At 40.6% G+C, this 14,691-nt stretch overlaps 1 protein-coding gene across 1 annotated transcript in view; it reads left to right on the top strand.

Annotated features, from left to right (window-relative positions):
* The first annotated feature begins 503 nt into the window (after nucleotides 1-503).
* slc16a10 (solute carrier family 16 member 10) overlaps nucleotides 504-14,691 on the top strand; it is a 22,083-nt gene continuing 7,895 nt past the window's right edge. Inside the window, exons 1-4 of the mRNA XM_060882744.1 lie at nucleotides 504-1,168; nucleotides 9,520-9,664; nucleotides 10,127-10,226; nucleotides 10,317-10,631. Of these exons, the coding sequence (XP_060738727.1) occupies nucleotides 643-1,168; nucleotides 9,520-9,664; nucleotides 10,127-10,226; nucleotides 10,317-10,631 (1,086 nt within the window). The 5' untranslated portion in view covers nucleotides 504-642. The remainder of the gene's footprint in view (nucleotides 1,169-9,519; nucleotides 9,665-10,126; nucleotides 10,227-10,316; nucleotides 10,632-14,691) is intronic.

Below are 14,691 nucleotides of genomic sequence, written 5' to 3' on the forward strand. Positions count from 1 at the left end.
GTATGTGTATTCAGTCCTGACACAAGGACATTTACATACAAGTGCCTGTGGTTATAACTGCTTATAACACTCTGGGTCTGGTTTTTAATAAAATACACATTATTCAAATATTTTTATTTAACTTGGACACTAAATGACATCAGATACCCCATTACTATACAAGGAAGTGTTTAAGCTTTATGAGTATGATGTCAGTCCTATGTATAATTTACATGATTATAAATATTAATGATTATATATTAATATAGTCATCATCACACCAGATGTACAGTTCCACAGTAATAAACAGAAAGAATACAGACAGATTTCACTAAATCTTTACATTTAGCTCAGTGTATAATGAGTACATTATGAATTATTACTGCTTTACTGTATTTATTTGATTTTATGAGATATAATGCCTCCTGTCCAATCACACAGTTAAAGTTATGAATATGCAAGAGAGACCACGCCCACTGCCGTGTATCTATAAATAGTAAACCGCAGCGCTTCAGCGTATCAGTGTGTAGCAAAGCTAAAGACCAGGAGAGATTTAAACATGTCTACGATAAAAAGTCCATAAATCAGAACAGAGTTGTTTCAATCTTTATTAAATCCTTTTTAAACGGCTGTAAATCCAGAGTGTGTCAGAAGCTCTTCAGGATGACGGAGGACAAGAACCATGAACCCGAAGGTCCAGAGGAACCCGAGCCCACGGTACCGGCAGAGGAGCCTGAGGTAAACCCTGAGGAGAAGCAGCTAACTGGGGCAGATAATCCTGAGGTAAACCCTGAGGAGAAGCAGCTAACTGGGGCAGATAATCCTGAGGTAAACCCTGAGGAGAAGCAGCTAACTGGGGCAGATAATCCTGAGGTAAACCCTGAGGAGAAGCAGCTAACTGGGGCAGATAATCCTGAGGTAAACCCTGAGGAGAAGCAGCTAACTGGGGCAGATAATCCTGAGGTAAACCCCGAGGTGAAGCAGTTAGAAGATGAGAAGTGGATGGCGGTGAAGGGGAAACAGGCGGACACTGAGTACCCAGAGGGCGGCTGGGGCTGGGTGGTCATGCTCGCCTCTATGTGGTGTAACGGCTCGGTGTTCGGGATCCAAAACGCCTTCGGGATCTTATTCGTGTCCCTACTGAAGGAGTTCGGCTCCGAGAACGACCAAGACCTGCGTTTCAGGACAGGTATGAAGTCGTTACACATCACCTTTACATCACATTTACCTTAAAGCTTCCTGTGTGATAAACATAAAGCGCTGTAGATTGTATATGTGTCTGTTTTTCCTCACGTTAGCTGCATAAGCTAATCTGTTTGGCAGCGCGCGAGCCTTGCGCGTGGAACAAAGTTCGCGCCACATGGCTGCACGCGCGCGAGCCAAGACACTCGTGTTGTATCTCGTACACGCGTTATTAAGCCTTTACACCGTTCCTTACACCGTTCTTTACACCGTTCCTTACACCGTTCCTTACACTGTTCTTACGTGTCACTGATACCGCTGATTAGCTGTTATAACGCTCTTTAAACAGAGAAACAGCACTGTGTTGTTTGGGGAAGAGCTCGTGCGTGTCGCGTGCACACTAATGTGCAGAAGACTTTCTTTTATTTACGGATTTATTTATTTATTTGTGATACAATTAACTTTTAATTACTGTTAGTGCTATAGTTTATCATTGTTTTCCTCTCAAAAGATAAAAAGATTAAATAATATAGATAGAAAAATAAATGCTTCAACATATTATTGAGGAACAAAATAACAACAATAACAACAACAACAATAATAATAATAATAATAATAATAATAATACAGTGTTCTTTAATTCAGTAAAGTCTGAGACAGTTTTATACCTAAACAGTAACTATATACTTTTATTTTCTGTAGATTGTCTTTCATTGTGTCTCCTAATCCCAGAAACAGCCTGTAACCTGCTCCTTATGTTTGAGCTGGATTTTTTTTTTATTACCAGGAAAAGTAAGGATTAATTATAAGGATTTTCATCCTACTGTAATGACTCTGTTATACTCTGCTCTATAAATCATGCCACACCAATATCTGACACTCACAGGAAAAACCTGAAGGGCAAAAGGAAAATGTTGTGGTTTGGCAGCATGGAGTGTTAGAATGTGATGTTACTTGTCATTAAGAGCTTACAGAGTTCTCACGTTGTTTAATCAGACTCAGGTGTGTCACTGTAGACACACAGATCAGGTAGATGAGTTCATCTGAATTAGTACTAATGACTATACAACATTTACACATATTAATTCCCTACACTACATTTACACACGTTGCTCAGAGCAGAACACACACATGTGTTTGTTGTACAGAGATGTGCTGTGTTTTAACTCTAATAGTTAAACACAAGCTTGGTGTTCAGTCAGATGGCACAGAAACAGGAAAATGTTAGTTGTTCTGGATAACTGTGTCTGCCACATGCTAGAAATGTAAATGTCCAAACCTGCTGATCTGTACGGTGGCCGGGAAGTGCAAAACAAATTAACAAATCCCAAAACAAATTAACGAATCCGAAAACACATTAACAAATCCCAAAACACATTAACAAATCCCAAAACACATTAACAAATCCCAAAACAAATTAACGAATCCGAAAACAAATTAACAAATCTCAAAACAAATTAACAAATCCCAAAACAAATTAACGAATCCGAAAACACATTAACAAATCCCAAAACACATTAACAAATCCCAAAACACATTAACAAATCCCAAAACAAATTAACAAATCTGAAAACAAATTAACAAATCCGAATACACATTAACAAGTCAGACAACCCAGAAGAGGTTGGTATAGTTTGTGAATGGAAACTTACCATCATCGGACGAGACACCTTTCATTCACCTTTATATCTTTAATGACAGGTGTCTTGTCCAATGATCGGTAAGTTTCCATTCACAAACTATACCTACCGCTTCCAGGTTGTCTGAATCGGTGCACGAAACACATTAACAAATCAGAAAACACAAGGACATTTCAGACAACCCGGAAGCGGTTGGTGTAGTTTGTGATTGGACAAGACACCTGTCACTCAAAGTATACATGAAGTTCAATAGTCTGCTGCAGGGAAAAGTTGGAATGGATGGATGGACTGGATTACTGTGGATTAATTCTGTTATTTTCTTATATTTAAACGGAGAACTTTACACATTACACATAAGATTCCATACCTGTATATCTTGAGTGACAGGTGTCTTGTCCAATGATCAGTAAGTTTCCATTCAAAAACGATACACTACCGTTTCTGGGTTGTCTGACTTGTCATTGTGTTTTGGGATTTGTTCATGTGTTTTACTTCTTGGCCACCGTAGATCTGCACCAAATACACACTCATCCAACACACATCCATGTCTACAGCACCACCAATTCAAACTGTTTACATGATGTTCTTCACTCAACACATTACAATACCTCATCTAACTGCTGCTATTACATCAGTGTAGATATGTTTAAAACAACCCTCTTGTTCAGATTCCTATATTTTTGCACAATGTACAGTATAATATACAGTATGTACTCTGGTTTTGTGTAATGACTTGTAGTCTTGTGTCTCACACCGTGAGCACCAGGTTGTACAGACACACTTATCTCTGTGCTGTTCTATGTAGCTCCATGGAGGAATGTTGTCTCATGTGACTGTGTGCTGCAACAGATGTATATGGTTGACTTGAGATACACACCTCAGTACAATACTTCAGTACACACACTCAGCATGTATGTTTACATTCTTGTTCAAAGTCTGACTTTTTGTTCATTTGTTGTTATGTGCTGAGTTCACATACACACACACACACACACACACTGCATGAGTTATAATACAGTATTTTATGTAATGTGGGGTGAAGATTGCATCAGCGACGGTTCTGTCCAGCTGTCTTCACTCTCACACACACACACACGCACACACACAGGGCAAGTCTATCTTTGTCTGAAGTCTATTTCTGAGCTGCGATGAGGAAGAGCTGCTCAAATTAGTAAACTGACTTATTCTTCTCTCTCTCTCACACACACACACACACACTTCAGGAACGTGATCTCTGACCTGAGGGAACTTTGATCTTCTGAAGATTGCGAGCACTTTACGGCGGCTGACGGTCAGGCACGAGCTCCAGCAGAGCTCTGTCTTTGTGTTTAATCTCCCAGTGAGGTGTAAATCCCACGTAATTGAGTCGGAAGCAGCATTTATTGGGTCTGAAAAGGCTCAGAGAGGGGATTAATGAGGCAGCACAGGCTAATCTCACAGTGGGGGGCCAGATTTGGGGGAAAGAAAGGGTGTATTTTGAAACATAAAAAGGGGTGGCAGGTTGTTTTAAAAGAGTAAAAAGTCTGTATTTTATTTAGGTTTTAAATTCAGGAACAATAGATGTCAATGCTGAGGGGCAGATTTAGGAAGAGATTACAGGACTAGAACATTACAGAGTTTGAGGGTAGATTTGGGGGAAAGAAATGGTATATTTGGTTTGTACCTAAATGCTATAAATAGTTTATGGTAAAAATCTTGAAGTTGTTTGTTACATTGGCTGGGACTTGTACATTGTGCTGGAATGTGACATTTCCTTTATCTTCAGTTTCAGGCCTATATGTCGTGATGAGAGCATCAGTCCTGGGTGAAGAGAAGCAGCTCTGTTGCATGATGCTGCCATCACCAGGCTTTACCATGGGCATGAGTTGTGGTAGTTTAGTAGTTAAGGACCTGGATTACTGATTGGAGTTCAAATCCCAGGTCCATGCTGTGACTGCTGAGTACTTTAACATCAGTTGTATAAAATGAGATAAAAATGTAAGTCGCTCTGTAAATATATGTCACCGTGGTGCTTCATTTTCTCCATTTGAGTTAAGAGCCTTTACTGTACATCTAATGTTTTTTAAATTCCTTGATATCCCTTTCCCGTTCCCTCCATTTCCTCGGTGAGATCCCTACTTGCTCTGTATGCTCTTTGGCTTCAGCAAACTGATGAAACCAAGAATAGTTTAAGAAAATAATACAGAAACAGCTGGTATTTAAAAAGGTGCATGTAAATCTTTCCCTTGCTTTTGGTTCCCCCTAAATTTCCCATTTCTAGTTGCCTTTCACATGAATGATGTTGGTAGCTTTATCAAATTAAAGGTTGAAAAAGATCTGATGTAGTGAATCTTGGTTTATGTCACAAAACCTACAGTTTTAAGAAGTAGATTTAGTGGACTTTGGATGGAGACAGGAAAAATATTTATATAACACAAGGGTAGACTTAAGGGTAAATTTGGGGACCAAGTACAAAGAGGTTTGAGGGTTAGATTTGGGGAAGCGCTGTGTGTGTGTGTGTGTGTGTGTGTGTGTGTATGTTTCTCGACAGCACACATCCATGTATGAGATATTCCATGATGTGGTTTCTTTTCCCCGAGACACAAAAATAAAGCCGTTATTTAGAGGCCAACTGACATGTTTTAGAGACAGGAGGAGACTATAATAAACATGTGGCCTTGAGCATTACAGATGTTGAGTTATTCATTAACACTGTGTTTGATCTTAGAAATCCTGTTCAGGTGAAGGTCACTGAATGGTGGGAGACACACACACACGCACACACACACACACACACATATATCACCCCATGTTCAGTAGGAAGAGACAGTGTAATACTGGCCACATGTTTTGTGAGGTCACTAGAAGCAGCCAATCAGAGTTACTCGTAAGGAGGTGGAACGACTTTAACAGCTCTCCTGTGTGTCCAAGACTGAGGTGAATTCAACTGGTTAGTTTGTGTAGGCAGCATGTATGTGTGTGCTCAGTTGTCCTACATATCCCATAATTCTGTGCAAGTAGTAGAGTATGGAGTGTAAGTAAGTGTGTGTGAATATGCAATATATCAGCTTGAGTATTGTGGTTTTAAATAAACATAAAACATCTCTGTATAAATCCATGAAACAATGTGGTGGTTTAGTAACACACACACACACACACACACACACACACACACACACACACACACACACACTACTGGATGTGCTCCTCCTATTCTGCTCACTGCATAGTCCATGTAATGGCTTCATCTGCTTTAGTGCTGCAGTGAGTCAGCAAATCAGGACCAAAGCACGTCCCTTCTGCTTGAGGAGACAGAACACAGTATAGGACATTTGTGGAAGTTTCCATCACTTGTTAATAAACATAGACACTAAATATAAAGTGTGTGTGCTGTTAGTAAAGTACACCAGTGGGACAGGTGTTTAGTGTTGAGTGTAAATCTCTTGAATTGTTTCAGTTTGTTTCTAAAAGTCATCAGAACCCCAGATCATGTCATCATTACTGCAGCCTCCTCCTTCCTCAGAGTCACAATTCTATCCATTCACCAGGGGACCAGAGTGAGGTCTTCAGCATACACTAAGCATTTGACCACTGAGTCATTTAGAGTGAGACCAGAAGCTGTAGACTGCTCTGCATTAGTGTACATACTAAATAATGTTGGGCTTAAACACAACACTCCTGTCTCACTCCACACTCCTGTCTCACTCCACACTCCTGCTTCACTCCACACTCCTGTCTCACTCCACACTCCTGTCTCACTCCACACTCCTGCTTCACTCCACACTCCTGCTTCACTCCACACTCCTGTCTCACTCCACACTCCTGCTTCACTCCACACTCCTGTCTCACTCCACACTCCTGCTTCACTCCACACTCCTGCTTCACTCCACACTCCTGTCTCACTCCACACTCCTGCTTCACTCCACACTCCTGTCTCACTCCACACTCCTGCTTCACTCCAGACTCCTGTCTCACTCCACACTCCCGCTTCACTCCACACTCCTGTCTCACTCCACACTCCTGTCTCACTCCACACTCCTGCTTCACTCCACACTCCTGTCTCACTCCACACTCCTGCTTCACTCCACACTCCTGTCTCACTCCACACTCCTGCTTCACTCCAGACTCCTGTCTCACTCCACACTCCCGCTTCACTCCACACTCCTGTCTCGCTTCACACTCCCGCTTCACTCCACACTCCTGCTTCACTCCACACTCCTGTCTCACTCCACACTCCTGCTTCACTCCACACTCCTGTCTCACTTCACACCCCCGCTTCACTCCACACTCCTGTCTCACTTCACACTCCCGCTTCACTCCACACTCTTGTCTCGCTTCACACTCCCGCTTCACTCCACACTCCTGTCTCGCTTCACACTCCCGTTTCACTTCACACTCCTGTCTCACTCCACACTCCTGCTTCACTCCACACTCCTGTCTCACTCCACACTCCTGTCTCACTTCACACTCCCGCTTCACTCCACACTCCTGTCTCACTCCACACTCCTGCTTCACTCCACACTCCTGTCTCACTCCACACTCCTGTCTCACTTCACACTCCCGCTTCACTCCACACTCCTGCTTCACTCCACACTCCTGCTTCACTCCACACTCCTGTCTCACTTCACACTCCCGCTTCACTCCACACTCCCGCTTCACTCCACACTCCTGTCTCACTTCACACTCCCGCTTCACTCCACACTCCTGTCTCACTTCACACTCCCGCTTCACTCCACACTCCCGCTTCACTCCACACTCCTGTCTCGCTTCACACTCCCGCTTCACTCCACACTCCAGCTTCACTCCACACTCCTGCTTCACTCCACACTCCTGTCTCACTTCACACTCCCGCTTCACTCCACACTCCTGTCTCACCTCACACTCCCGCTTCACTCCACACTCCTGTCTCACTCCACACTCCTGTCTCACTCCACACTCCTGTCTCACTCCACACTCCTGTCTCACTTCACACTCCTGCTTCACTCCACACTCCTGTCTCACTCCACACTCCTGCTTCACTCCACACTCCTGTCTCACTCCACACTCCCGCTTCACTCCACACTCCTGTCTCGCTTCACACTCCCGCTTCACTCCACACTCCTGCTTCACTCCACACTCCTGTCTCACTTCACACTCCCGCTTCACTCCACACTCCTGTCTCACTTCACACTCCCGCTTCACTCCACACTCCTGTCTCACTTCACACTCCCGCTTCACTCCACACTCCTGTCTCACTTCACACTCCCGCTTCAGTCCACACTGTCTGTGTAACTGTTTATCTCTATATCTTTTTATCTTTTTTTCATCTATCTGTCTGCTTATTGTTCTGAATATTCTTGTGTCATATTCCAGAAAATTAGACTTTGATGAAAAGCAGCAGCTAAAACATAATGCATTGTGGCCTTGCTGTGTGTGGTTTGGGACCTGTCCATAATGGACTGATCACAGTGAGCCTCTACTGTGAGCCTCCAGCCTCTACCTCTAAAGGGTTAGGGTTAGTTGTTGTAATTATAAAAATGGTCATCCACGATGATGGAGCTTTGGGAAGTTCACCAGCGAAATGTAAATGATTCTGATGAGCTGTAAGAACCACCACATTAAAATACGTTCTGTCCTTCTACAGTCAGCTGTTCATGTTTTTAACAACACACATGAGATACTGGATGTGAGCTGTGTACACTGTGTATGCTGCTGGTGACTTCAGGTGAGATTCAGCTGTGTGAAAGCAGCAGCAGTGAGTGGACAGTCAGTAGGAGACCTCCAGGGGACAAAAGCCCAGAGTAAATACAATGAAACTGGTGCTGATGCAGCGGGACATCACACATCAATCACACAGGACATTTCTGCTTTTATAAACATCTAAACATGTACATATGATCCGGTAGCATTAAATGCATCTTAAAAATCTAAAAGTCCACACCCCTCCTCTCTCTCTCTCTCTCTCTCTCTCTGTCTCTCTCTCTGTCTCTCTCTCTGTCTCTGTCTCTCTGTCTCTCTCTGTCTCTCTCTGTCTCTCTATCTGTCTCTGTCTCTCTCTCTCTCTCTCTCTCTGTCTCTCTCTCTCTCTCTCTCTCTCTCTCTCTCTCTCTCTCTCTCTCTCTCTCTCTCTCTCTCTGTCTCTCTCTCTCTCTCTCTCTCTCTCTCTCTCTCTCTCTCTCTCTCTCTCTCTCTCTCTCTCTGTCTCTGTCTCTGTCTCTCTCTGTCTCTCTCTCTGTCTCTCTCTCTCTCTCTCTCTCTCTCTCTCTCTCTCTCTCTCTCTCTCTCTCTCTGTCAGTACAGGGTAATAACTGACCCATTGCTCAGGTAGTCCTGTCTTTCTGTTTGTTTTTCCTCTTTGTATCCAGTGTTGACTTTTCTCGGCACTGCGGAAACTATATCTTAGCTCTGTGTGTGTGTGTGTGTGAGAGAGGGGTAATACAGGACATGTTCCACTTCCTCATCATCATGATAAAGGAGCAGAAACTGTTGTTTTTTTGTACACACTGGCTGTACAACGAATCTAATTGTATGTAAACCATGATATAAGATGGTTGATGCCATGGTAACATCTCCCCCTTATTTTTATCACATGCAATTAAAACATGTGCATTAAAACATAGGAAGTCCTATGATTCATTTGACGCTCATGCTTGTTTTTTTGTTGTCTGCCTGTGTCTGTCCAATCTCTTTTTCTCTCTGTCTCTTTTTCTGTGACTGTCTTTCCCTTGTGTCTCTCTCTCTCTGTCTCTCTCTCCCTTAGCATGGGTGGGCTCTCTGTCTATGGGGATGATATTTTTCTGCTCTCCGATCGTCAGCGTGTTTACAGATGTCTTCGGCTGCAGGATCACGGCAGTGGGCGGAGCTGCGGTTGGTCTCATCGGCCTCTTCGCTAGTTCATTTGTCAAGTAAGACACACACACACACACACACACACACACACACACACAACTTTGAAACACATTGATAGAATGCTCCAACAGAGCTGCCAGCTAATGATGTAATAATGGGCGTAACAGCAGCTGACCAATCAACAGCTCAGCTTTAACTTACTCATTCTAACAAACTCTCCAAAGTAATTTTTTCTCTCTATCTCTCACTATCTCTTTTCTTTAAAATAGACATTTTAGATCCAGATGTTTGGTTTTATTGTTGATTTATAATGTTATGTTTTTTACATAAGCAAAATCTCAGAAAATGTCTTATTAAAAAAAAACATTTAATTTTCTTAATTATTTCGTATAATCCTTGTGAATGATGGATGTAGATTAAAAATTATACCTCATTATAAATGATAATTTATTTTAAGTAAGCTCTAACAAGTTAGTTATGGCCAGGTGATGTAAATGAACCCGTGTCCATCTGTGCAGTTCTCTGGACGCTCTGTACTTTACGTATGGTGTGGTGTTTGCGTGCGGATGTTCGTTTGCGTATCAGCCGAGCCTCGTCATCCTCGGACATTACTTTAAGGTTTGTTTTCCTTACACTTTATTGAGAATATTTATGTATGTATTAATACAGTGTGATCATTATTATAGTTGATTAATTTCCTAATTCCAGAAGCGTTTGGGTTTAGTGAACGGTGTGGTGACGGCGGGGAGCAGCATCTTCACCATCTCTCTGCCTCCATTGCTCTCGATCATGCTGAAAAATCTCAGCCTGCACAACACCCTACGTGTCCTCTGCATCCTGATGTTTATACTCATGCTGGCAGGACTTACCTACAAGCCCCGCCTCCCTCAGCGGGCGGAGTCAAAAACAGCCTCGTTAAAGAGAATCTGTAACGTCCAGATCTGGAGGAGTCTGAGTTACAGGATCTGGGCCTTTGGAATTCCGGCTGCTCTCTACGGATACTTCGTCCCCTATGTCCACCTGGTCAGTGTCTGTGTGTGTGCGTGTGTGTGTGTGTGTGTGTGTGTGTGTGTGTGTGTTTGTGTGTGTGTGTATAAACCCATCAGTGCTTACTCACTCCTTTTCTCAAAGTCTCAGTCTAAATATTTTCCTACATTCATCAGTACACACACACACACACACACACGCACACACACACACAGTCTCTCTCTCTCTCTCTCTCTCTCTCTCTCTCTCACACACACACACAAACATACTAGCACATACACACAGTGAGAGTTTCCCTGCAGAGAATGTGATCTGTCCTCCACAAACACACTGCTATGTCCAAATAAACACCACTTAACACACACTGTTACTTCAGTATTGTGTCACACTCACAGCAGGAAAACAGTCTGAACTGTCAAACCCATATGAATGCTGAGCAAGCTGCAGCAGTAAGTGTAAACTTTACACCTCTGACTCTCTTATTGAGACACACCCACAGGGAACAAGGGTACTAGGTTATATGTGTACTAATAGCGAGAGGTAAAGTAGGGACCTTGGGGTGTCTCTGAGTTGTTATAAAGTCTTAATTCTTCTGAATGACACATTTCCTGTGCACTTCACACTGCACTGGATAAAAGATTTTACCTATTATTTGTTTTAATTGTATTCTAAATAATCTTACAAGTTACACAATATTAAATAATATTATTATGTTCAAAAGGTATTAAGAATAGTATTAGTGCAATTTATTTAATGTATTATTATTATTATTATTATTATTATTATTATTACTGAACTCATCATTGCTATTACTTATTAATTTGGTAATTAACCTGAGCTACCATTTGCAGTTCAGGTGCAGTGTTTGTGTACCAGATGGTCATTGTAATACACTCAGTATTTACACTCAGTAGTGAGTCAGTACACTCAGTATTTACACTCAGTATTTACACTCAGTAGTGAGTCAGTACACTCAGTATTTACACTCAGTAGTGAGTCAGTACACTCTGTAGTACACTCAGTATTTACACTCAGTAGTGAGTCAGTACACTCTGTAGTACACTCTGTATTTACACTCTGTATTTACACTCAGTATTTACACTCAGTATTTACACTCAGTAGTGAGTCAGTACACTCAGTATTTACACTCAGTATTTACACTCAGTATTTACACTCAGTACACTCTGTAGTACACTCAGTATTTACACTCTGTATTTACACTCAGTATTTACACTCAGTACACTCTGTATTTACACTCTGTATTTACACTCTGTATTTACACTCTGTATTTACACTCTGTATTTACACTCAGTACACTCTGTATTTACACTCAGTATTTACACTCAGTACACTCTGTATTTACACTCAGTATTTACACTCAGTACACTCTGTATTTACACTCAGTATTTACACTCAGTACACTCTGTATTTACACTCAGTATTTACACTCAGTATTTACACTCAGTATTTACACTCAGTACACTCTGTATTTACACTCAGTATTTACACTCAGTACACTCTGTATTTACACTCAGTATTTACACTCAGTTCACTCTGTATTTACACTCAGTATTTACACTCAGTATTTACACTCAGTACACTCTGTATTTACACTCTGTATTTACACTCAGTATTTACACTCTGTATTTACACTCAGTACACTCTGTATTTACACTCAGTATTTACACTCAGTACACTCAGTATTTACACTCAGTACACTCTGTATTTACACTCAGTATTTACACTCAGTACACTCTGTATTTACACTCTGTATTTACACTCAGTATTTACACTCAGTACACTCTGTATTTACACTCTGTATTTACACTAAGTACACTCTGTATTTACACTCAGTATTTACACTCAGTATTTACACTCAGTACACTCTGTATTTACACTCAGTATTTACACTCAGTATTTACACTCAGTACACTCTGTATTTACACTCAGTATTTACACTCTGTATTTACACTCAGTACACTCTGTATTTACACTCAGTATTTACACTCAGTACACTCTGTATTTACACTCTGTATTTACACTCAGTATTTACACTCAGTATTTACACTCAGTACACTCTGTATTTACACTCTGTATTTACACTAAGTACACTCTGTATTTACACTCAGTATTTACACTAAGTACTTACTCTCTGTAGTACACTCAGTATTTACACTCAGTATTTACACTCAGTATTTACACTCAGTACACTCTGTATTTACACTCAGTACACTCTGTATTTACACTCTGTATTTACACTCAGTATTTACACTCAGTATTTACACTCAGTACACTCTGTATTTACACTCAGTATTTACACTCTGTATTTACACTCTGTATTTACACTCAGTACACTCTGTATTTACACTCAGTATTTACACTCTGTATTTACACTCAGTATTTACACTCAGTACACTCTGTATTTACACTCAGTATTTACACTCAGTACACTCTGTATTTACACTCAGTATTTACACTCAGTACACTCTGTATTTACACTCAGTACACTCTGTATTTACACTCAGTACACTCTGTATTTACACTCAGTATTTACACTCAGTATTTACACTCAGTACACTCTGTATTTACACTCAGTATTTACACTCAGTACTTACTCTCTGTAGTACACTCTGTATTTACACTCTGTATTTACACTCAGTATTTACACTCTGTATTTACACTCAGTATTTACACTCAGTACACTCTGTATTTACACTCAGTATTTACACTCTGTATTTACACTCAGTATTTACACTCAGTACACTCTGTATTTACACTCAGTACTTACTCTCTGTAGTACACACTGTATTTACACTCAGTACACTCTGTATTTACACTCAGTATTTACACTCAGTATTTACACTCAGTACACTCTGTATTTACACTCAGTACACTCTGTATTTACACTCAGTATTTACACTCAGTATTTACACTCAGTACACTCTGTATTTACACTCAGTATTTACACTCAGTACTCTCTGTAGTACACTCTGTATTTACACTCAGTATTTACACTCAGTATTTACACTCAGTACACTCTGTATTTACACTCTGTATTTACACTCAGTATTTACACTCTGTATTTACACTCAGTATTTACACTCAGTACACTCTGTATTTACACTCTGTATTTACACTCAGTATTTACACTCAGTATTTACACTCAGTACACTCTGTATTTACACTCAGTATTTACACTCAGTACACTCTGTATTTACACTCAGTATTTACACTCAGTATTTACACTCAGTACACTCTGTATTTACACTCAGTATTTACACTCAGTATTTACACTCAGTACACTCTGTATTTACACTCAGTACACTCTGTATTTACACTCAGTATTTACACTCAGTACACTCTGTATTTACACTCAGTATTTACACTCAGTATTTACACTCAGTACACTCTGTATTTACACTCAGTATTTACACTCAGTATTTACACTCAGTATTTACACTCAGTACACTCTGTATTTACACTCAGTATTTACACTCAGTACACTCCGTATTTACACTCAGTACACTCTGTATTTACACTCTGTATTTACACTCAGTATTTACACTCAGTATTTACACTCAGTACACTCTGTATTTACACTCTGTATTTACACTCAGTATTTACACTCAGTACACTCTGTATTTACACTCAGTATTTACACTCAGTATTTACACTCAGTACACTCTGTATTTACACTCAGTACACTCTGTATTTACACTCAGTATTTACACTCAGTACACTCTGTATTTACACTCAGTATTTACACTCAGTACACTCTGTATTTACACTCAGTATTTACACTCAGTACACTCTGTATTTACACTCAGTATTTACACTCAGTACACTCTGTATTTACACTCAGTATTTACACTCAGTACACTCTGTATTTACACTCAGTATTTACACTCAGTATTTACACTCAGTACTTACTCTCTGTAGTACACTCTGTATTTACACTCAGTACACTCTGTATTTACACTCAGTATTTACACTCAGTATTTACACTCAGTATTTACACTCAGTACACTCTGTATTTACACTCAGTACACTCTGTATTTACACTCTGTATTTACACTCAGTATTTACACTCAGTATT

This window comes from Tachysurus vachellii, chromosome 12 (assembly GCF_030014155.1).
Source record: "Tachysurus vachellii isolate PV-2020 chromosome 12, HZAU_Pvac_v1, whole genome shotgun sequence".
Classification (NCBI taxonomy): Eukaryota; Metazoa; Chordata; class Actinopteri; order Siluriformes; family Bagridae; genus Tachysurus; species Tachysurus vachellii.